Here is a 24,546-nt window from a genome sequence, read left to right as displayed (position 1 = left end):
GGCCACTTGCAGCTTTCCAGCAAGCCGTATTCTTGCAGTTCTGTTTTTAAATGTTTTGGGTTTATGATTGAGATGCTGTCAATACTTAATATTCGATCACGGTATATTTTTCTTTTTCAAGATCATTTTGGTTGTTCTGCCTCCCTTGCATTTCCATGTGAATTTTAGGATCTGCATGTGAATTTTTGCAACAACAAAAAAGCCAGCTGCGGTTTTGACAGGGATTGCATTGAAACTGTAGATGAGTTTGTGAAGTATTACCAATTTAACAACGTTAGGTCTTCTAATCTCTGGCTGTAGGATGTCTTTCCATTTATTGTCGATCTTCTTTAATTTGTTTCAATAATGCTCTCTAATTTTCGGGGCGCAACTCTTGCATCTCCTCTTTAAGATTTATTCTTAAGTATTATTTTCAGTGCTAGTGTAAATGAAATTGTTCCCTTAATTTTATTTTGGATTGTTTTATTAGTAGTGTATAGAAGCAAAATTGATTTTGATTATCTTGTATCCTAGAACCTTGCGAAACTCATCTGTTGGTTCCAACAGGGTTTTCTTTGTGTAAGATCACGTCATCCGTGAATAGACACAGGTTTACTTCTTTCTTTCTAGTCTGGGTTCTTTCTATTTACTTTTCTTACTTATTTGCCCTGGCTAGAACCGCCAGTACAATGTTGAATAGAAGGGGAGCTTGGGGATCCTTGTCTATTCCTGATCTTAAGGGGAAAGCATCCAGTCTTGCCTTTAGATATGATGTTATCTGTGGGTTTCTCAGGATGGCCTTTGTTAAGTTATTATTCCTGTTTTACTGAGTGTTTCATTATGAAAGGCTGTTGGATTTTGTCATTTGCTTTTCTGCACTTGTGAAGTGATCATGTGGTTTTTGTTTCTTATTCTAATATAGTATACTACATTGATTGATTTTCACATATTAAACCAATTTTGTATGACCTTGGTCACGGTGTTTATATGTTGTCAAAGTGTTTGCTAATATTTTGTTGAAGGTTTTTCTGTCTGTATTCATAAGGGATATTCTTTTTTTGATATATTTTTGTCTGGTTTGGGAATCGGTATCTTGGTAATACCATTCTCATAGAATAAGTTACATAGTATTCTCTTCTCTTCTGTATTTTGGCAGATTTTGAGTTTTCTTTTTTCCTCAGATGTTTGGTAGAACCCACTAGTGAAGTCATCTGGGCCTGGAGTTTTTTGAAAGAGGTTTATGTTTGTCGAATTTCTGGTGATCTCCTCTCACCCCTGATGTTGGTGATTTGTATTTTATTTTTTCTTGATCAATCTAGATCGAGATTTATTCATTTTACTGTTCACTTTGGAGAACCCCCTTTTGATGTCATTAATTGATTTCTGTTGTTTGTCCCTTTCTTGTTTCATTGGTTTCTGGTCTTATGGCTATGATTTCCTTTCTTGTTACTTTGGGTTTAATTTGCTCTTATTCTGACTTTTTAAGGTAGATGCTTAGATCTTTGTTCTCACGTACATTTCTTTGTTTCTCATACAAGCATTTAATACTATAAATGTCCCTCCAAGTACAGCTTCATCTGCATCCCACAAATTTTGATAATGTGTTTTTACTGCTGTGCAGGTCAAAATGATTTTGTGATTTTTCTTGTCATTTCTTACATCTCTGAGTTGTTTAGTAAATTGAGTTTATTTTCCAAATATTTGAACTTTACTGAAATCTTATTGTAATTGATTTTTAATTGGTGGGATCAGAGAATATTATATGATTATGATACTTTTAAATTATTTATTTGTGCCTTTTTTTTTTAATGGACCTAGAGTCTAATTTGGTGAATCTTCTATTTGCACTTTTAGCAGAATGCATACCTTGCCTTTGTTGGATCTAGTATTCTGTAAATGTCAGTTAGGTCTAGTATTCTGTAAATGTCAGTTGGTTGCAAGTGTTATTCAAGGGTTATATATGCTTCCTGATGTTCTGCTTATTTGTTCTATCTGTTATTGAGAGAGGAATGTTGGAATCTCTAAGAATAATTATCAGTTTATCTATTTCTCCTCTCAATTCTTTTAACTTAAGATATTGTGAAAGTCTGACAGATATGGATGTATTTATGATTGTCATGTCTTCCTGGTAGATTGGTCCTTTCAGTATTATGTTATATCCTTGTTTGTCTGGTTGTATTCCTTGTCTTGAAGTCTACTTTGTCTAATATTAAGATAGCCACTATAGTTATATTAAGATTTATCCTTGGTTGGTACATCATTTCTTATGCTTTTATTTGTAACCTATCCATATGTTTATATTTAAAAGTTTTCTTGTAGACTGCCTGTCATGTGGTCATGGTTTTTCTTTTTCTTTCTTTCATTTTTTTTTTTTTTTTAAGAGAGACGGGGCCACACACGGTGGCTCACACCTGTAATCCCACACTTTGGGAGGCCAAGGCGGGCGGATCACTTGAGGTCAGGCAGGCATTTAAGACCAGCCTGGCCAACATGGTGAAATCCCAGCTCATTTGGTCATGCTTCTTTCTGACAATGTTTGCTTTTATATCGGAATGTTTAAATTGTTTAGCTGATTACATTTAGAGTAATTATCAATATAGTTGGGTGTCTGCCATTTTTCTATTTATTTTCTATTTTTTTAAATCTGTTTTTTGCTCAATTTTTTCCTCTTCCTGCCTAGTTTTGGATTTTAGTATCCCTTGTCTCTTTTTGGTGTATTAGCTATACTCTTTTGCATGTGTGCGTATGTTTTGTGTGCTTGCTTTGTGTATGCAGTAGGCACTTCTCACAGTTTATCTTCAGATAATATTCTCCCAATTTATATATGATGTAAGAACAACCTTAAAACAGTGTATTTTCCTAGGTTGGGCGAGGTGGCTCATGCCTGTAATCCCAGCACTTTGGGAGGCTGCTGTGGGCAGATTGCTTGATGTCAGGAGTTCTAGACCAATCTGGCCGACGTGGTGAAACCCATCTCTACAAAAAAAGAGAAAAAAAAAATACAACAATTAGCCCAATGTGGTAACGCATGTTACTTAGGAGGCTGAGGCAGGAGAACCGCTTGAACCTGGGAGGTAGAGGTTGCAGTGAGCTGAGATCCACACCACTGCACGCCAGCCTGGGCAATAGAGCGAGACTCCATCTCTCACACACACACACACACACACACACACACACAGCGGTTGCAGTGAGCTGAGATCCACACCACTGCACTCCAGCCTGGGCAGCAGAGCGAGACTCCATCACACACACACACACACACACCAACAACCAAAAGAAAGCATATTTTCCTTTCTCCTCTCCTGTTCTTTGTGTGTTATTTTTTCTACATGTTATAAAGCCTACATTTCATTAATACTTCTTTAACTGTCTTTTATGGAATTTTTTAGCAACAAGATAAACAGCTTTTATATTTGAAAGATTAATCTCATATAATTTTCCTTCAGCCTGAAGAACTGTTTATTTTTAAACATTTCTTTTAGTGCAGGTCTGCAAGCCATAAACCCTATCAGATTTTGATTGTATTTATTTCACCTTCAAGAATCTTTTTGCTGAATATAAAATTCTGAGTTAACTTTGTTTTGCCTTTTGGTTGGATAATCTATGCTTTGTTGTGATTTCCTCTGTGCTTATTGCGATTGAGTTCATTGAGTTTCTTGGATCTGTGGACTTAATAGTTTCAACAAACTTGGAAATTTTTCAATGACTCTTTCTTCAAATGTCTTCCTTCCCCTTTTTTGGGACTTCAGTGACTCCTGTGTTAGACTGCATGATGTTCTCCCGTGGGTCACTGAGTCTTTATTAGCTTTTTGGTTTCTATGCTCCTGCTGTATCTTCAAGTTCACTTATCTTTGTTTCAGTAATAACCAAGCCACTATTAAGCTCATCTAGTGAATGTTTCTTTTTCAGATCAAGAAACTTCTGTTTGCTTCTTTAAATTTTTTTTTTTTTTTCATTTCTCTCCTCATGATAATGTTTTAATTCTTGAGCTGCTTTAAGGTTGTTATCAGCTGGTTTCATTATCTCTGTCATTTCCTGGGCTGCTTTTATTGACTGATTTTTCCTATGGGGCACATTTTCCTGCTTCTTAGCATTCCCCGTAATTTTTTTACCAGATGCTGAACATTTGTTGTTTTTTTACCCCCTGTATTTTTTGTAAAGACAGGATTTTGCTGTGTTGCCCAGACTGGTCTCAAACTCCTGGGCTCAAGTGATCCACCCACCTCAGCCTCCCAAAGTGTTGGGATTACAGGCGTGAGCCACTGCCCTCAGCCAGGATGTTGGGCATTTGGAATGTTGTTGAGTGTCTGGATTTTGTTGTTTTCCTTTAAATACTATTGAAGTATGTTTTGATAGGCAGCTATTGGTGGATTAACTTGATCCTTTTGAGGCTTGTTTTAAAGCTTTATTAGGGCAGACATAAAGTAGCCTTTACACTACATCTGGTTTAGCCCTACTGTTAAGGTGTGTTTGTTCTGAGGTCTCTACTGAATGCTCTAGGTGCTTAACAAGGTCACTCCACTCTGGCTGGCCACAACTCAAATGTATCTGAGCCTTGTGTGAGTTGTGAAAATAATTCATCTTCTTGCTCCCTGGAAATACTTCTTTGCTCTCTGTCTTAGAATTTTACCCTGTGCATGCATAGCTTATGTTCAGTCCTGGGCAGATTCTTAGAACTCTTTTTCTGTGTAGGTTCTTCCGTTCTATAAATTCCATCTACCCTGTGTTTCTGACTCTGCTTTTTCAACATAGTAAGACGATTATAATTTGTGTGGATTTACCATTTATCTACTGTTGTCCGGAAATTGCCTCTGGATACAATACTGGGGCAACTTTAGGGTTTACCTCTTTGTTTCCCTTTTTTCAGAGATTGCCCTTGTTATGCTGCCTGGTGCCCAGTGTCTTAAAATGGTTATTTTATAAATTGTTCCCCAGTTTTCTAGTTGTTAACAAGTGTAAAGCCAATTACTCTGTCCTGACCAGATGTGGAAATCTTGTTATTTATCTCTGATGCAGTGCTGTTGCTCCTCTACTAAGGCTGACGTTGGAAATGGTACTCTTGCTACAGGTTCCTTGTTGTTCACAGTCATGAAAAGCCTGTGTTTTGCTTTGTAACTTTTCGTCTGTTGTTGTAGACATTTCAAGACAATTAAATCTAACCTGCTTACTCTTTATTCCTTATGAATAGGCAGTGTAGCCAATCAAGTATTCCACCCAGTGATGTTTGACAAATGCATTCAGACTCTAAAGAAGAGCTGGCCTCAGGAATCTAACTTGAATCGGAAAAGAAAGAAAGAACAGCCTAGGAGCTCTCAGGCTAATTCCAGCAGGCATAGAAAAAGGGGAAAGCCACCCAGGAAAGAAGATATTGAGGTAAGAAGTAAGTTGAGTAATAAAACATATATACCAACACACGATTTGGCTTATTTAAGGATTGACTTTATACTAAATATGGTTTCAGGCATCATAGTAATAGGCAAACGGTCCTAAACCATCATAAGCTATCCAATACTGCTTTGTCTCTTGGGATTCATATAATTTTTCTTTCTTTCTTTCTTTTTTTTTTTCTTTTTCTTTTTGAGACAGAGTCTTACTGTGTCACCCAGGTTGGAGTGCAGTGGTGCAGTCTCAGCTCACTGCAACCTCCACTTCACGGGTTCAAGTGATTCTCCTGGTGCAGCCTCCCAAGTAGCTAGGGCTACAGGCGTGTGCCACCACACCCAGCCAATTTTTGCATTTTTTTTTTTTTTTTTTTTTGAGAGATGGGGTTTCACCATGTTGGCCAGGCTAGTCTCGAACTCCTGGCCTCAAGTGATCTGCTCACCTTGGCCTCCCGCTGAGGTTACAGGCATGAGCCACAACACCCAGCCTGATTCCATATTCTTATGCGACACTGTAGGATGTTGGAAGTTCATAGACAGCAGAAATTCTGAAAAATAGGATTCCTCATTGACACAAAACTAGAAACTACTGTAGCGGTCATCTAGTCCAGTGATTTACTGTTGTGGCCAAGGAGACCTAGGACAGTCATGCCACCTGGTCAAAGTCATGTCACCTCAACGTCAGCTCCTGCCTGGAGTTTATCTGGACTTGGTTTGGGTAAATTGAAAACCATGGGACAAAGTGTTTGGCATTTATTACAGTCACCTGTACATTTCTTCATCATCTAGATGGATGAAATTATAGAAGAACAAGAAGATGAGAACATTTGTTTTTCTGCCCAGGACCTTTCTCAAATTCGAAGTGCCATCTTTCACCTTTTAAAGAATTTTTTAAGGCTTCTGCCAAAGTTTTCCTTGAAAGAAAAGCCACAATGTGTACAGAATTGTATAGAGGTAAGTGAAAATTCCAGGAACCTTAGGGCAACTTCAAAGGATATAGACTATGGCTAATAATGAGCAGAAAAAATCAGGCCTTTTCTTCATATCTGTTTTCTAGGTCTTTGTTTCATTAACTAATTTTGAGCCAGTTCTTCATGGATATCATGTTACACAAGCCAGGTGAGCCATTAAATCTTCCAGTGCTACAATTTAAGTATAGTATACTAATTTTTGCTCCAGCAGAAATGGAAATGCCATTTTATCCTAATTGGCACACAGGTAGAATTTATTCATTTAAACATGGCTTGTAGGACTAAGACATATTCCAAGTAAAATCATTTCCATTAACTAAGATTTTGTCTTTTTTCTTTAGAGACCTTAACCGAGCAAAATACATACCAGAACTGGCTTATCATGGATTGTATTTGCTGTGCTCTCCCATTCATGGAGAAGGAGATAAGGTAAAGGATATGAGAACCTAATTTGGTTACTAGTTGAATTAAAGGCACACCAGTCATATGATGGAAATATATTAAAAGCGTTTGATATAATGCCATTTCAATTTACTAGCTCTTTTTCATGACATTATTTGCATAATAAAAAGTATCACTATTTCTATTTGCTCTCTGTTCTTTATTGCCAAGTTTATATCAGAATACTTGGTGGCTGCAGCAAATTATTGTTAGGCTCCAGTTAGAAAAAATGGTTCTGCTGTGAATAAAATTGGAGGAACAGATAAGCTACTGAACAATTACTTCTATAGGAATATTTCCCAAATCATTTTGAAAAGTGGAATAGTCAGAATTTTCCAGTTTCCCTTGGCAATTCATGTGTGCTTCAGTATTTCTATTAGTAGTTGTATTATTTTTGTGGATATTCTACAGAAATTTTGTAGGTTGTCATCCCTGGTTAGCATTGATAACTGGGTTTTGCCTCAAGTTACCTCAATATTATCACTACTGTAAACTTTGGAGTTAGAGTTAGTTGTGCATTATGGTGTTGCTAAACTTAAACGTCTTAAATAAAACAATAAGATTTTGCAAAAAATGTGGTGGACCAAGGTCAGGTGGCTTTTGGTATCTGTGACACAGTTAACTTGCAGAGGCGGTAACGTGGTTCAGAAGATGTTTTGGGGGAGACTTGGGCCTCTGCACGTCTGTGTTTGAATTCTGACTCCACCACTTACTAGCTGGGGGTCCTGGAATGAGTCGTTCAACCTTGCTAAAGTGTCAGATTTCACTTGTGGACAAAAAGTACCAAAGTCTTAACCTTCCTTATAGATTTGTCACAGAATTAAATGAAGTTGAGCATGTCACATGCCGAGCACAATGCCTGCTGTTTAGAAACATTTGGTATTTTATAAGTTTTATATCTTTATCACTTCTGTGTGCTTGAAATATGAATGTGGTAACATTTGTAGTAATGTTTTTAATTCCTATGCCCTTTTAAATATTTTAAACAATAAAATGGATGGGAAAATTTATCCCTTTAGGTCTACCGTGTCTCTAAAGATTTTTTTTTTTTTTTTTTTTTTTTTTTGGGACGTAGTCTCGCTGTGTCGCCAGGCTGGAGTGCAGTGGCACAGCCTCGGCTCACTGCAGCCTCTGCCTCCCGGGTGCGCACCACCACGCCCAGCTAATTTTTGTGTTTTTAGAGACGGGGTTTCACCATGTTGGCCAGGATGGTCTTGATCTCTTGACCTCGTGATCCACCCACCTCAGTTTCCCAAAGTGCTGGAATTACAGGCATGAGCCACCGTGCCCGGCCAGTATTTGTTTTTTAATTGTGAAAGTATTGACTTGATGTCAGGCAGTCTTGGTTTTAGCCTTATCTTTAATTATTTGATCTTGGACAGCTCACCTTTGGAGCTTTTTTAAATTATCTGTGTAGTGGAAATTATACATGTCCTGCTTACCTCATGGAATTGTTGTAAGGTTTAAAATTAAATGTATATTTCATATATATATATAGTAAAATCTAGCTATGTAGGTGAAAGTGCTTAATGCAATACCTACCACTTACTTGGTTTTCAGTAAATGTTTTATTTATTGGATGAATAAATTAATTAGTGACTGTGTTATATGAGATGATATGTTGGAAAGTGCTTTGTAAACTGGAGGCAAAAAGCAGCTGTAAAGTATCATTCTTTTCCCTTTTAAATAGAGGAGCATTAGTAGCATTCTTTGCCATTTGTAAATGACAGTTAATTCCCTATTTGTCCTAAATTCTGGGTAATGATATGCAGTGGGTGGGGAGAGAGACTAGGTATTGTTTTTATCAGGCGTATTATCTGTCAGCCATTCTTTCACACTGTTTACATTGTGCATTTATTGTATACCTGCTCATTGTTTAAGAAATATATCCCCAGTGTTCAGCCAGCAATTATGCCAACCTGACCTACCTTCAGATGGCTTGAAATGGTTTACTACAGTCTGCATCACTATGTTTGGGACCCTTGCGTTCTCTGTCCGATCTTAAATTGAATTTTCTTTTCTGTTCTAGGTTATCAGTTGTGTTTTCCGTCAAATGCTCAGTGTAATATTAATGTTAGAAGTTGGTGAAGGATCCCATCGTGCCCCCCTTGCTATTACCTCCCAAGTCATCAATTGTAGAAACCAGGCGGTCCAGTTTATCAGGTGAAGCACACAAATTGTGAATTTTCGCCCTGTCAGTCTCCCTCAGTACTCTGGGCCCTGCACTGAGATTTCTGATACATGTAGAGTTAAAATTTCCGGCCTGATGGTGGTTTTGGGGGTGAAAACCAAGCACTTCGTAGCTACTGTGCTTTATGTGTCTGGGTCTCTGTTGGTAGGCTCCTAGCTGGGACATTGTTAAAGAGATAGGAATCTGCAGAGCACCGGCTGGAGCCAGCCTCCAGCTTGTTTGCACTCAATCTGTGGGTCAGCTTCAGAGAGAGGATAGTGGCCTCTCCTCCTTTCCCTTGTCTGCTTTACTGCGGCCAGTCCGCCTCTTTCCCTTTTCTGTTGCTCTCTGTGTTGTAGCTCTTTGCTTTTGTTCTTTGCCACTTTTTTCTTGTTTCTTTGCACTTTTCTATTCCTTTCCCCCTATAGAAATGACTTGAAGGAAAGGGTTGAGTTGCTTCTTACCTCCATAGCAATAATCATTAGACTGCTTTTCCCCTCTTGGATCACTCAGCTTCACTTAAAAACTCTCATGCCTTAGCTTCATTGGCAAGGACATGTGTGCTGTGTCATTGGCTTTTCTTTCCCTCCTTCACTAATTTTTGGCGTGCAGCATGGAGGTGGTGCCAAGACGTACGTATGTGCAAGTGTGTGCATCCTTAGGTGTGCACAGCATGCAGTTTAGTTGGAGACATGGGGTGCGGATGATGTCATCTTGTGACTGAGCAAATGTCTCTCACTAAGGGCTTTTTAAAACATTAAGTAACTAAAATGTTTTAAGTGAAAACACTGTCATTTTGTTTTTTCCATGAGAGTTTCTTATACACCAGTCTCAATAGTCTTCATGTAATGTTACAGATAAACATCACTAAAAGTGGATCAAGTCTGGGCATTGTAGAAATTTCTTCTTGAGGCCGGGGGCAGTGGCTCATGCCTGTAATCCTGGCACTTTGGGAGGCCAAGGCAGGCAGATCACCTGAGGTCAGGAGTTGAAGACCAGCCTGGCCAACATGGTGAAACCCTGTTGATATACAGAAACCGGGTGTGGTGGCAGGCACCTATAATCCCAGCTACCTGGGAGGCTGAGGCAGGAGAAACTCTTGAACCCGGGGGGCAGAAGTTGCAGTGAGCCAAGATCACACCATTGCGCTCCAGCCTGGGCAACAAGGGGAAAACTCCATCTCCAAAAAAAAGAAATTTCTTCTTGGGTTAAAGTTTGGAGAAGCAGTGTTACTAATGCATTTCACTGAGCAACCATGAGGTGGTACTGTGTCTTAGTCAATTTTTATATTTATCCCAAAAGGATACATTTTACATCTTAATACGAAATTTAGTAAGTAGTCAAAAGAATTGTATGAAGATTGCATTTTTGTTCTTTCCTGATGACTTAGCTGCTCTGCAGCAGCTCTCGAAACTGCACGGGAACTACTTCACAGTTTTCTACGATGACGTTTTATGTCTTCACTCTTTATTCTACTAAAACCACTCTTACAGTGTGAGGGTAGAGTGTTTTAATAACTGGGATTTCTAAATATAGGAGGAGTGGTTTTTGAGGACAGTCACTGACTGTATTGTGAACAGTAGATGTGTTTTTCTTTTAAAAAGCTCCCTTGTGGATGAGTTAAAGGAGAGTATGTTCCCAGTCCTCCGTATCTTACTGCAGCACATCTGTGCCAAGGTACCGTTTGCCTTAGTAATATTAATAACATAGAAGTATATCACGTGTGAAGATAATTTTGTGTGTGTGTGTGTGTGTGTGTGTGTGTGTGTGTATTCTTGGGAATGAGTCTGCATTGTTACTTAAAGTGGTTTTATTTAATGTTCGCTAGATGGTCCTCTAGACAAAAGTGTTCTATTAAAAAGAAAAAAACACTTTATTTTGGAAAAATGTTGAACATACACACAGAAACAGGGAGAAGAGGATGGTAAACCACCACATACCCATCAACACCTTCCACAGTTTTGTGTCACTTAAACCCCTACCCCACATCCCCCAACATGTGTATACTGGATTGTGTTTTGAAGCAAATTCCATCATATCCTTTCACAGTAATTCCTTAATATTATCAAACATCCAGTGTTCAAATTTCCATGATGAGCTCTTACATTTTTATAACCATTTAGACAAATGATTCTTAATTTGAACCTTATGAAACCTGGGGATCTAAAAACTCTCTGGAATTGTATACTAAATTTGTGTGTGTGTTTTTCTGGAGAGATGGTTTATAGATTTCCTTTAGAGTAGTTTTCAAGGGATCTCAAACCTAAAATTTATTAGTCATTTACCTAGCATTTAAAGATCATTGAACTAGTTACACTCACTGATTTTCAATTTGTTTTACAAAGTATGTTTCAGCCATCCTGCAGGTGGATATTGGTTGGTCAACTTCTGTTTTTGCTTCTCAGGTGGTAGATAAATCAGAGTATCGTACTTTTGCAGCCCAGTCCCTAGTCCAGCTGCTCAGTAAACTTCCTTGTGGGGAGTACGCTATGTTCATTGCCTGGCTTTACAAATACTCCCGAAGTTCCAAGGTAGGAGATAGCTCTGCATAAAACCTTGGGTCCTTTTTAAACTCTTTTTAAAGGGTCTCTTTTTCTAGGTCTGAATGAGGAGGGTTCTTTGGTTCTTACTCCTATCTGATGGCAGTTCTTACGATCTTGCTTTACCAGATCCCACACCGGGTTTTTACTCTTGATGTTGTCTTAGCTCTGTTGGAACTGCCTGAAAGAGAGGTGGATGATGCCCTCTCCTTGGAGCATCAGAAGTTCTTAAAGCATAAGTTCTTGGTGCAGGAAATTATGTTTGATCGTTGCTTAGACAAGGCGCCTACTGTCCGCAGCAAGGCACTGTCCAGCTTTGCACACTGTCTGGAGCTGACTGTTACCCGTGCATCGGAGAGCATTCTGGAGCTCCTGATGAACAGTGAGTATGGTGACTGCTGGGACAGGAAACCAGTCTCGTGCTCATTGAGAAATAGACTGCAAGGGAGTCGTTCTTTTCTTTGGCAAAAGTAATAAGTATGGTATGATCTGTTGTTACCCTTAAAACCATTTTTAGTATATTTTATTGTCAACTTTTTTAATAGGTGAGCCTGATACATTTGCAAGGCCTTTTAAAAGGCTACCTTTACTGTTGCTTTGCATAGGTGAGCATTGGTCGTGTTAGGATGAATCTCCGTTTCAATGCATACCCAAGGAGAACGTTATCAGTTGTCAGCAATTTAGAATCTATTTGCCTTGTCTTTGAGCCTAATTATCTTGATTTTGGTTCCTCTGTGGATATTTACTCAGTTTGTGATACTGACTTTGTTCCTTATCTTTCTTCTTGTTTTTAGGTCCTACGTTTTCAGGAATAGAGAGTCACTCTGGTACCTTACTGAGAAATTCATCAGGTAATGGATCAATACGTTTTCAAATATTGAATGATTATCTTTCTTTTTTTTTTTTTTTTTTTTTTTTTTTTGAGACGGAGTCTTGCTCTGTGCCCCAGGCTGGAGTGCAGTGGCACGATCTCGGCTCACTGCAAGCTCCGCCCCCACGGGTTCACGCCATTCTCCTGCCTCAGCTTCCCGAGTAGCTGGGACTACAGGTGCCCGCTACCTCGCCCGGCTAATTTTCTTGTATTTTTAGTAGAGACGGGGTTTCACTGTGTTAGCCAGGATGGTCTCGATCTCCTGACCTCGTGATCCGCCCGTCTCGGCCTCCCAAAGTGCTGGGATTACAGGCTTGAGCCACCGCGCCCGGCCTGAATGATTATCTTTCAAAAATTTGTGGAATATTTAAAATGTTTCTCTTACCTCCTTATTACCTACTTTAACATTGTACTTTTTTCATCAGAGAAGTTGAAATTCGTTTCAGTAATAATGTTGTAACTTAAATGAGTAACATGCCCTGCTAATGTTATTAAAAGTATAACACATTTTTAGCTTAATGACTGTACTTTTTTTTTTTTAAAAAAAAAGCTCTTTCCTACCAAAGGCGGACATCTAACCATTCCGAACCCTCAGGGGAGATCAACATAGACTGCAGTGGTGAAACAGTTGGATCTGGAGGTATGTCAGATTTTATCTCTGTCAGGTAATGCTGCTGGATTTCAGACAACTGTAAGTAGAGTCTAAAACCTTGGTTTTTTGTTTTTGTTTTTTTTCTGATTTATTCACCCTAAGAGTTGAAACATCTGGCGGGGCGTGGTGACTCATGCCTGTAATCCCATAATCCCAGCACTTTGGGAGGCTGAGGCCGGCAGATCACTTGAGCCCAGGAGTTCAAGACCAGCCTGGGCAACACGGCAAGACCCCATCTCTTAAAAAAATATATAAAAATTAGCTGGGCATGGTGGTGTGCACCTGTGGTCCCAGCCACTCAGGAGGCTGAGGTGGGAGGATGACTTGAGCCCAGGAGTTCCAGGCTACAGTGAGCTGTGATCATACCACTGTACTCCAGCCTGGGCGACAGTCTGTTTAAAAAATAAAAAATAAAAATAACACTGCAGGGTAGTCTGCTTTTTTGTACCAAAACTCAGTTACTAAATAGCTGCATGATCTAAGGTATGCCTGTCGTTTTCCAGTTGTAACACCCTCCCATCTTTCCCAGACGACTGTTGGGGGAGTCTGTAGAAACAACATTTAGGAAAGTGATTTAAAGAGAGAGAGAGACAGATAAGAGAGAGAAAGAGCATGTACGTAGAGGATTAATTACATAATGAGGTTTATTGATTTATTCAATAAACATTATCTGGTCCTTCCCAAAGCATTCCAGGCATTGGAGATGCACAAGTCTGTGAGACAGAGCTCCATCTCTTAAGAAGCAGGGGAGAGACAGGTGCTTGTGCACAGAAATGTTCTCATATATACACTTGTACACACACGTATGTGGAACACTGAGATAGGTGCCGAGATGTACAGAAAGCTCCCTGAGGATGATTACTGCTTTTATTATTCCGCCTAGAAGGTCAGCATGAAATTGGGTTCGGGAGGCTAGATGTTAGCATGTATTACTCAAATTCAGAGCAATAACTGCGTTTATAATAAACACGTTTTCTAAATGTTGTAGGAAAATATACTCTGGAAAAATGCTGAATGTTTGTGTTGGCTCCAGACTTCCTCTAAATAGGTTATGGATTTACTGTGGCACAGACTTTTTCAAGCAATATCAAGTTGAGGTGATTTAATGATGCTTAAAAATTATGAAAGTTAGGGGATGCAAAGAGCCCATGTTTCCAGTGTGTTGTTCATAAGCTGAAAGGACATACATTGTTGGCATTAACTGTACATTAAAAAATTTGCATAGTTACTTAGATGCCATGCACTTTGCCAAATGCTCTGCTTTTTTTAAATTAAGGTAAGAGTTCATACACCATAAAATTCACCATTTAAAGTGTATAATTTAGTTGTTTTAGTATAGTCACAAGATTGTACAGACTAATTCCAGAACATATCATCAGCTGAAAAATAAACCCCGTTCCCATTAGCAGTCACTCCCCATGACCCTTTCCTTCTACCACTGGCAGCCACTAATTTTCTTTCCTTATAAAATTGCCTATTCTGGGCCAGGCGCGGTGGCTTACATCGATAATCCCGGGACATTGGGAGGCTGAGACGGAAGGATCACGAGGTCAGGAGATTGAGACCATCCTGGCCAACATGGTGAAAACCCGTCTCCTAAAATATAAAAAATTAGCTGGGCATGGTGGCACACGCCTGTAGTCCCAGCTGTGCAGGAGGCTGAGGCAGTAGAATCGCTTGAACCCAGGAGGTGGAGGTTGCAGTGAGCCAAAATTGCACCACTGCACTCCAGCGTGGCGACAGAGCGAGACTCTGTCTAAAACAATTAAAAAATAAAAAATTGCCTTTTCGGGACATTCCACATAAATGAAATCATGTACTATGTTGTCTTTTGTGTCTGACTTCTTTCACCTAGCATGTTTTCAAGGTTCATTCATGTTGTAGCGTGTATCAGTACTTCATTCCTTTTTGTGCTGAATAATAGCCGATTGTAAGGATACACCACATTTTGTTTATTCATTCATCAGCTGATGAACATTTGGGTTGTTTTCACTTTTTGACTATTGTGACTAATGCTGCTATAAATATTCTTGTATGAGTTTTTGTATAGATACGTGGTTTCATTCCCTTGAGTGTTTTTTTTTTTTTTTTTTTTTGAGACGGAGTCTCGCTCTGTCGCCCAGGCTGGAGTGCAGTGGCCGGATCTCAGCTCACTGCAAGCTCCGCCTCCCGGGTTCGGGCCATTCTCCTGTCTCAGCCTCCTGAGTAGCTGGGACTACAGGCGCCCGCCACCTCGCCCGGCTAGTTTTTTGTATTTTTTAGTAGAGATGGGGTTTCACCGTGTTAGCCAGGATGGTCTCGATCTCCTGACCTAGTGATCCGCCCGTCTCGGCCTCCCAAAGTGCTGGGATTACAGGCTTGAGCCACCGCGCCCGGCCCCTTGAGTGTTTACCTAGGAGCAGAACTGCTGGATCATATGGTAACTCCATATTCAACATTTTGAGGAACCACCAAACTTTTTCAAAGTGGCCACACCATTTTACAATCCTGCTAGCAGTGTATGATAATCCTATTTCTCTGCATTCTTACCAACACTTGCCATGTCCATCTTTTTTATTTTAGCCATCTTTGTGGGTATGAAGTGGTATCTACTTGTGGTTTTGATTTACATTTCCCTAATGGCTAATGATGTTGAGTAAATTTTCTTAGGCTTATTGGCCATATAAATACGCTTTCCTTGGAGAAATGTCTATTCAAACCCTTTGCCCTTTTTTTAATTGGGTTGTCTTTTATTTTTGAGTTGAGTTATTTTTATATATATACTTTATCACGTATATGATTTTTAAATACTTGTCCCATTCTGTGGGTTGTCTTTTCAGATGGTGTTCTATGATAAGGCACGGAACATTTTAATTTTGATGAAGTCCAATTTATCTCTTTCTTTTTTTACTTGTGCTTTTGGTATCACATAGCTAAGAAATCACCGTGTAATCCAAAGTCACAAATATTACTCCTGTGTTTTCTTCTAATGGTTTTATAGTTTTAGCTCTCACATTTAGGTCTTTGATCAAATTTCAGTTAATTTTTGCATATGCTGTGATATAGAGGGTCCAGCTTCACTCCTTTGCATGTGACTATCCAGTTGACATAGCACTGTTTCTTTCAGCCTCTTCCTTCACCTTTGAGTGTCTTAGCACTCTTGTAAAACAATCACTTGACTGACTTGTATAAGCTCATGTGTGCTCTATATTCTATATTAATGGAATTTTATTTCATTAATCTATGTGTCTGTCTTTATGTACCACACCGTGTTGATTGCTGTTGTGTTCTAGTGTAGGAGAGGGGAAATAACTTCTTCTTTAGTCCTCATGAGTTCTTCCTTGGGATGGACCCCTGTAACAAGACAAACAAGTTTATTAACGTGTCTAGTGCGTGTTATGCGGGAGAGATCTCAGTGCAAAGTAACTGAGGGCAGTGGCTTAGAACTCTACTTACATAACACAAGACATCTTATCCAAAAAATGTTGGCAGCACAGCACACTGGAGACTCTCTGTTGTCCCCTTTTGATGGGGTGGCTGACGGGGAGCTACTCTCGCTGCCCAGCATCATGAGAGTGTATTGTCCTGCACGTCACTAGCTGGGAAGTGAGCAGAATTCAGAACTCTCTAAAGTATGGTTTGAACGTGCATTGCTGTCACATTATGGCAAAATCAGAAAACCCTAAGTCAGGGACCGCCTGTATGTGGGAGGAAAATAATAGAGTGAGTTTTGTGAATTGCTCTGGGCTGATAAGGGAGTAGAGACCTGGTGAGTAAAGGAGAATTTATATACTGCCCATAGGAAGAAAAGGGGGAGGTTAGACAGAGCTTTTTCTCTGTTTGCTGCTGCTTTTTAATTGTCTGCTTTAATTATCTTCCCAGAAATAATTTTTATGTCCAAGTCATATTTTGGCATTAACATGGTGTCCTGTGATAGTCAGTTTTAAATCAGGAAGTATGAGTTCTCCTTCTGTCCCTTTGTTTTTTAAAAAAATTAGTTTGGCTCTTCTGGGTCCCTTGTATTTCCATATGAATTTTAAGATCAATTGTCAATTTCTGCAAGAAAAAAAAAGCCATCTTGGATTTTGACGGGGATTGATCTGTACATCAGTTTGGGGAGTGTTGCCATGTTAGTTTGTTAATTCCTCTAATCCATGAACACCAGATGTCTTTTTATTTCTTTAGGTCTTTTAATTTGTTTCAGTGATGTTTTGTAGTTTTCAGTGAACAATGTTGCTCTTTAAATTTTGTCCTAAGCATTTTTATTCTTTTCAATAGTATTGCAAATTAAATTGCTCTCTTAATTTGATTTCTGAATTGTTCATTGCCAGTTTTTACATGTTATTTTTGATAATTGATCTTCTGTCCTGCAACCTTGCTAAACTCATTACAAGCTCTAATGATTGTTTTATGGATTTCTTGGGGTTTTCTTGATATAAGAACAAGTCATCTGTAAATAGAGGTAGTTCTACTTCTTCCTTTCCAATCTGGATAGCTTTCATTTCTTTTTCTTGCCCATTTGTTGACAAAAAGAGTCAAGCTCTGTAAAATATTTGAAGCATTTATTCTAAGCCAAGTGTGAGTGACCATGGCCCGTGACACAGCCCTCAGGAGGTCCTGAGAACGTGTGCCCAAGGTGGTTGGGGTGCAGCTTGGTTTTAGACATTTTAGGGAGGCATCAGGCATCAATCAAATACATTTAATAGGTAGATTGGTTTGGTCCCAAAAGGCAGGAAAAGGTGGGGAAGGTTCCAGCTTATAGGTAGGTTTTAAATTTTTCTTGTTGAAAATTGGTTGAGTTTATCTAAAGAACTGGGGTCAATAGGAAGGACTATCTGGGTTAAGATAAAGGATGATGGAGACTAAAGTTCATTACTGCAGAGGAAGCCTTCAGATAGTAGGCTTCAGAGAGAACAGATTTTAAATGTTTCTTACCAGACTTAAAGTCTGTGTTGAAGTTAATGCTGGAGGGCATAATGAGGCGTGTCTCACCCCTACTTCCCGTCATGGCCTGAACCAGTCTTCAGGTTAAATTTTAGAGTGCCCTGACTGAGGAGGAAGACCATTCAGATGGTCGGAGAGCTTTAGAATTGTATTTTTGTTTTACAGCCTGTGGTATGATGTTGAAAAGAAGTCAAAGAGTAGACTTCCTTGTCTTTTTTCTTTACTTAGGGGGAAAGCTTTTGGTCTTCACCGCTGAGTACGATGTGAGTTTTTTAGGATGACTTTCATCAACATGAGGAAGTTTTCTTCTATTTCAAGCTTGCTGAGTTTTTATCATGGAAAGGTGTTGGAATTTGCAAATACGTTCTCTGCATCTATTTTGAGATGATTGTGTTCTGTTACCGTGGTGTAATTTACATTGATTGATTTTTCATAGGTTGACGACATTTCATTCCTGGGATAAATCCCAAGCATGGTTGTATCTTGCTGGATTTGGTTTGCTGGTATTTTGTTGAGAATTTTGGTGTCATATTCATAAGGAATATTGGTTGTTGTATTAAGCCGTTTTTGCATTACTATAAAGAAATACGTGGCCAGGCGTGGTGGCTCATGCTTGTAATCCCAGCACTTTGGGAGGCCAAGGTGGGTGGATTACTTGAGGTCAGGAGTTCGAGACCAGACTGGCCAACATGGTGAAACCCCATCTCTACTAAAAATACAAAAATTAGCTGAGCATGGTGGCAAGTGCCTGTAATCCCAGCTACTTAGGAGACTGAGGTAGGAGAATCACTTGAACCCGGGAAGTAGAGGTTGCAGTGAGCCAATATTGTGCCACTGCACTCCAGCCTGGGCAGCAGAGTGAGACTCTCTCAAAAAAAAAAAAAAAAAAAAAAGATGTGAGACTGGGTAATGTATCAGAAAAGAGATTTAATTGGCTCATGGTTCTGCAGGCTGTACAGGAAGTATAGCACTGGCACCTGTTTCTCGGGAGGCCTTAGGAAGCTTAGAATCATGGCAGAAGGCCAAAAGGGAACAGGCGTTTCACATGGTGGGAGCAGGAGGAAGAGGGAGAGTCAGGGGAAAGGTGAAACACACTTTTAAATGATTAGATCTCACAAGAACTCACTCAGTATTGCTGTCATGAAGACAGCACCAAGCTGTGAGGGATCTGCCCCAGTGGTCCAAACACCCCCTACTAGGCCCCACCTCCAGCAATAGGTGTTACAATTCAACATGAGTTTTGGGCGGGGCAAATACTCAAACGTTATCAGTTGTTTTCTTGAGATGTTTTGGTTTTGCTGTCAGGGTAGTACTGGCCTAAGATGAGCTAGGAAGTGTATTCTTTTCTATTTTTTGAAAGAGTTCATGAAGGATTGTTGTTCGTTTTTGCTTTAACGTTTGTTAGAATTCTCCAGTAAAAGTGTCTGATCATTAGGGGTGTGTGTGTATGTGTGAAGTTTTTTTGATTACTAATTTAGTTTCTTTTTTTTTTTCTTTTTCTTTCTTTCTTTTTTTTTTTGAGACGGAGTTTCGCCCTTGTCCAGGCTGGAGTGCAGTGGCACAGTCTTGGCTCACTGCAACCTCAACCTCCTAGCTCAAGCACATCTCCTGCCTCAGCCTTCCGAGTAGCTGGGATTACAGGCACCCACCCCGACGCCCAGCAAATTTTTTTGTATTTTTTGTAGAGATGAGGTTTCACCATGTTGGTCAAGCTGGTCTTGAACTCCTGACCTCAGGTGATCCACCCACCTTGGCCTCCCAAAGTGCTGGCATTACAGGCATGAGCCACTGCGCCCTGCCGCTAATTTAGTTTCTTTACTTGTTACAGGTATATTCAGATTTTCTATTTCTGTTTGAGTCAGTTTCTATAGTTTGTGCCTTTCTAGAAATTTGTTTATTTCATGTAGGCTACTTAATTTGTTGGCATAAAATTGTTCATAGTATTCCTTTGTAATCCTTTTTATTTATGTAAGGCTAATAATAGTAATGTCCCTCCTTTCTTGATTTTAGCAATTTCAATTTTCTTTCTTATTTTCTTCCCCAGTCTAGCTAAAGGTGTATTAGTTTTGTGGATCTTATTAAGGAACTACTTTTAGTTTCATTGATTTTTCTCTATTGTTTTCCATCTTTTATTTTTTAAGCTGCCTTCTTATATATAAGCAGTTCCCAAAGTGTGTTTTGGGAACCCTCAGGGGTCCTTGAAGTAAAAATGAATGCAGTGTTCATTTGCCTCCCACACTCTGATTTTCTCACGAATGTGTATTGGAGTTTTCCAGTGGTTCCATGACTTACCAAATTGCAACAGATTGCAGGTAGAAACAGAGATGAGAATCCTGTTAATTATAAGCCAGATGAGAGATAAGCTAGCTTATATTGAGCCAGACATTTTGAAGTTTGCAATACTCTAAAGCAATGCCATTCTTTTTTTTAAATGGGGTCTTGCTGTGTTGCCCAGGCTGGACTTGAACTCCTGGGCTCAGGTGATCCTCTGATCTCAGTCTTCCCAGTAGCTGGGATTATAGGTACGTTCCACCACATCCAGCCTTTTCACTATATTTTGTTTATTTGTTTTGGAAAATATAGTTATTTTTTATGAAAAAGTACTAACAGTAACATGTCTTGCTATTTTAAAAGGAATTAGTAAATATTTTTACAATTCTCAGTTTAAATTGATTCGTATTAAAAAATATAATCTCTTTAGGGTTCTCAGTAATTTTTAAGAATATAAAGAAGCCTCAAGGCTGGGCGTGGTAGCTCACTACCATAATTTCACTGCTTTGGGAGGCTGAGGTGGGAGGATCACTTGAGGCTAAGAGTTCGAGACCAGCCTGATCAACACAGCACAATCCTGTCTCCGCAAAAAAATTAAAAAAAGAAAAATATTAGTCTAGCATGGTGGCTCATGCCTGTAGTCCTAGCTACTTGGGAGGCTGAGGAGAGAGGATTACTTGAGCCCAGAAGTTTGAGATTGCAGTGAGCTCTGATGGTACCACTGCACACCACCCTGGGCGACAGAGTGAGACCCCCGTCTCTTATAAGAAAATGCCTTCAAGTCAAACATTTTAAAGCTACTGTTATATATTACCTCATCAAATCTTTAAAATAATCCTAAGGGTTAGAAACTCCGATTTGTAGCTAAACAAAATGGAAGAGATAAATTCAGAATTTTAGAGGTAGGGGCCAAGATTTAAAACCAAGTTTTTAATATTCCAAAGTTTATATGCATTACAGTGAATACCTAATTATCCATATTTTCTTCTTTTTCCACACTCTAATTTCTTAAGATTTAAAACAAGCTAGTGAGTCTTTAAGAGGAGTGTATTTTCTGGGTATTGTGTGGTGAAATGTTAGCTGCTGTATGACTTTTCTCCAGCTGTGATGACCCTTTGGTATTCCCTCTACAGAAAGATGTGTTATGGCAATGCTGAGAAAGAGAATCAGGGATGAGAAGACCAACGTTAGGAAGTCTGCGCTGCAGGTGCGAGTTTTCTCTGCACATTTTGTTTTTTTTTTTTAGCACTAAAAACTTGGAAATGCAAAGGGATATTTTTTAAACTCCTAGACCATATTCATTATTTAATTTGCTTTTCACTGAACTGTTAGTTGACCCTGATCCCGTTATATGTGAATCATAGATGAACTGGAAGATTATTTATTCTTAAGCTTTCCTACAGGGTTTCTGATTTTTTTAAGAACCACAAATTTATATCCTTAATTTGTTTAGAATAGGGATTCTTAACCTAGGGACCATGGGTGGATTTTAATAGGTTCATAAATTGTTTGTAAGTATTTGTTTATATAAAATTTGTTTTTCTTTGAGAGAGGCCTTAGCAAATTGGATTCTGAAAAATGGGACGTTGTGAGGAGGAAGGTTGGATCCATGACCTCAAAATGTTAAGAACCACAAACTTAAAGGAAGTGTTCCTTTGTTAACAATTTATCTTTCTGAGTTGATTCTATGCAGTCATCACTTCGTGTTGCATATATGCCTTCTAGGTATTAGTGAGTATTTTGAAGCACTGTGATGTCTCGGGCATGAAGGAAGACCTGTCGATTCTGCAGGACCAGTGTCGGGACCCTGCGGTGTCTGTCCGGAAGCAGGCCCTCCAGTCTCTTACTGAACTCCTTATGGTGAGAGGCAGGACATTAGATATGTCATGCATGGTATTTTACATTAAAAGTAATTCCATGCAATAATTACCTGCTGCTAAATGTTAAGTTGACCTTTAAAAACTCTTAAGTCCACTGTAGAACTGTACAACATAAGGGAGGAGGTATCTTTGAATTATGTATGATAGACTGTGCTTCCTATTAAACATAATTAGGAACTAATGCTAGCAAATGCCAATTGTTAGCCCTTTCTTCACTTTTTTTTTTATTTTTTTTGAGGCAGAGTCCAGCTCTGTTTCTCAGGCTGGAGTGCAGTGGCGCAATCTTGGCTCACTGCAACCTCTGCCTCTCGGGTTGAAGCAGCACTCCTGCCTCAGCCTCCTGAATAGCTGGGACTACAGACAGGTGCTGCCATGCCTGGCTAATTTTTGTATTTTCAGTAGAGACAGGGTTTCACTCTGTTGGCCAGGCTGGTCTTGAACTCCTGACCTCAGGTGACCCGCCTGCCTTGGCCTCTCAAAGTGCTGGGATTACAGGCATGAGTGACTGCACCCAACCCTTTTCTTCGCTTTAAATCTCACACAGAAAAATAAAATTTTAAGTTGATTTGTTTAAGCTGGAGGCCTAGACTAAATTTAGTCAATTAGGGCATAGATGGATGATACTGCCAGAAGAGCAGACTCACAAGTACTATATTTAATTTACTCTTGTCAGCTAGGTAGCATTTTAGTTGAATTTTAAAAGCATGTTTATTTCTTTATTTCATGGTAGAAGGCATTAAGCAACGAATATTTTGACTTTTTCTGTCAGTGTGTGTTCTAATTGCTCTTTGGGATATTTATTATTTGTTCTTGATTTTTAATGACCAAAAAAGTACTGATTTATTTCTACTAGTAAAATAGTGACTTTAATGTATAAGTTTAAAATTTTGGTTGGCACTGATTTACATTAAGCTGGCTTTGCTTTTGTATATTTTTTTATTTTTTTTTCACTTGGTAGTCTATTTGCAGTTGAATGTGTGATTATTTTTAACATGTCAAAATGTTGATCACAACTTCCCTGACTTGTATTTAGACCTTCTTATGTCATAATCTTTCACTCCTAAGGCTCAGCCTAGATGCGTGCAGATCCAGACAGCCTGGCTGCGGGGGTTGGTCCCGGTGGTGATGGACTGTGAGAGCACTGTGCAGGAGAAGGCCCTGGAGTGCCTGGACCAGCTGCTGCTGCAGAACATCCGGCATCACAGTCATTTTCACTCTGAGGACGACAGCCAGGTCCTCGCCTGGGCACTTCTTACTCTCCTCACCACGGAAAGCCAGGAACTGAGGTAGGTTAACTGTATGACCTGTGTTCCCTGTAGAAGAAGACTGTAAGACTTTGTATTAATAAATTTCTCCTACTGGTCCTTGAAAAATCAGCTTTCCAGATTACTTAGTGTATGTGAAGATTCAATATTGGTCTCTTTTTCCTTGACTCACTTCAAATCTCTTAGATATTTTTATCGACTGTATGTTTGTGACACCTTTTTGGTCACTTCCTGTGCATCCGTCTGACACTTTCCAGTGTCATATTGGTATCTTAATATGTAATAGACAACACTGATGGAAATACATATTAATATCACGTTTCCCCAATGCTGGTTATCATGAAGGATGACTTCCTAGCTCTTGCAAGTTAAACTGTTTTTAACACCTTATTGGATTAATTGACTTAACTAACGCTGCAGGCTTTCTCCCCTTTGATAACATTTATTGAACATACACTGTACAGTGAATATTGTGTTTAGGAGTTAGGACCTATGATGGAGGAGTCATCTTGCAGTAGAAAGAGAATAGATTTAGTATCAAAAGATACCATTCTACGGCCTTGGCAAAAATCACTTTCTCTGAGCCTTAGTTTCCTGATTTGTAAGAGGCAGCCGTTGTACTCCAGGATCTCTTCATATCTCTTTAGGTATTACAACTTTATGCCTGAAAAAGTGTGTTCATTCAGTAAAGGTTTTCTCAGTACAGGTTGAGCATCTGAAATCCAAAAATCTAAAATCCAAACAATGTCAGCATGATGCCACAAGTGGAAAATCTCACACCTGACCTCATGAGATAGGTCACAGTCAAAATGCAGGCTCACAACATACAGCCTGTTCAGCATCCCCAAGTGAAAAATAAAATCACCTTCAGGCTGTGCATATAATGTGTATACGAGACTTTGGTCTCATCCCCAAGATATCTTTCTAAGTATATGCAAATATTCCGAAATCCAAAACACTTCTGGTCCCAAGCATTTCAGATAAGTGATACTCAACTTGTATCTACTCCATGCTTTGCTGAGATTTCTAGAAGGGAGAGATTTAGCCAATAATAGAGTCTACTGCTTTTGCACTTTCCTTAGAGATATCTCCTTATACATGCTCAGTGTATTAATTCATGTTAACTTAATGAAAAGTAGTAGTCATTCTTTGCAGAAAAGCAGGAGAGGCCTTCTACAGCTCCTGAGAAGCTGTTGGGAGGT

General features: G+C 39.2%; 1 protein-coding gene across 2 annotated transcripts in view; it reads left to right on the top strand.

Moving 5' to 3' along the window:
* NCAPD3 (non-SMC condensin II complex subunit D3) overlaps positions 1-24,546 on the top strand; it is a 70,968-nt gene that overhangs the window by 9,161 nt on the left and 37,261 nt on the right. For both annotated transcript variants that reach the window (XR_013404449.1, XM_002799890.4), the window contains exons 4-16: positions 5,168-5,352; positions 6,150-6,314; positions 6,418-6,479; positions 6,673-6,760; positions 8,802-8,935; positions 10,547-10,619; positions 11,348-11,473; positions 11,612-11,864; positions 12,277-12,333; positions 12,904-12,993; positions 21,333-21,406; positions 21,925-22,059; positions 23,145-23,365. Coding sequence is in view for 1 of the 2 variants with exons in the window: in XM_002799890.4 (XP_002799936.3) it covers positions 5,168-5,352; positions 6,150-6,314; positions 6,418-6,479; positions 6,673-6,760; positions 8,802-8,935; positions 10,547-10,619; positions 11,348-11,473; positions 11,612-11,864; positions 12,277-12,333; positions 12,904-12,993; positions 21,333-21,406; positions 21,925-22,059; positions 23,145-23,365 (1,663 nt within the window). In the remaining variant the exon portion in view is untranslated. The remainder of the gene's footprint in view (positions 1-5,167; positions 5,353-6,149; positions 6,315-6,417; positions 6,480-6,672; positions 6,761-8,801; positions 8,936-10,546; positions 10,620-11,347; positions 11,474-11,611; positions 11,865-12,276; positions 12,334-12,903; positions 12,994-21,332; positions 21,407-21,924; positions 22,060-23,144; positions 23,366-24,546) is intronic.

Source organism: Macaca mulatta, chromosome 14, assembly GCF_049350105.2.
Source record: "Macaca mulatta isolate MMU2019108-1 chromosome 14, T2T-MMU8v2.0, whole genome shotgun sequence".
Lineage (NCBI taxonomy): Eukaryota > Metazoa > Chordata > Mammalia > Primates > Cercopithecidae > Macaca > Macaca mulatta.
The sequence above is the reverse complement of the archived record's forward strand: the minus strand, read 5'-3'. Positions and strand labels throughout refer to the sequence as shown.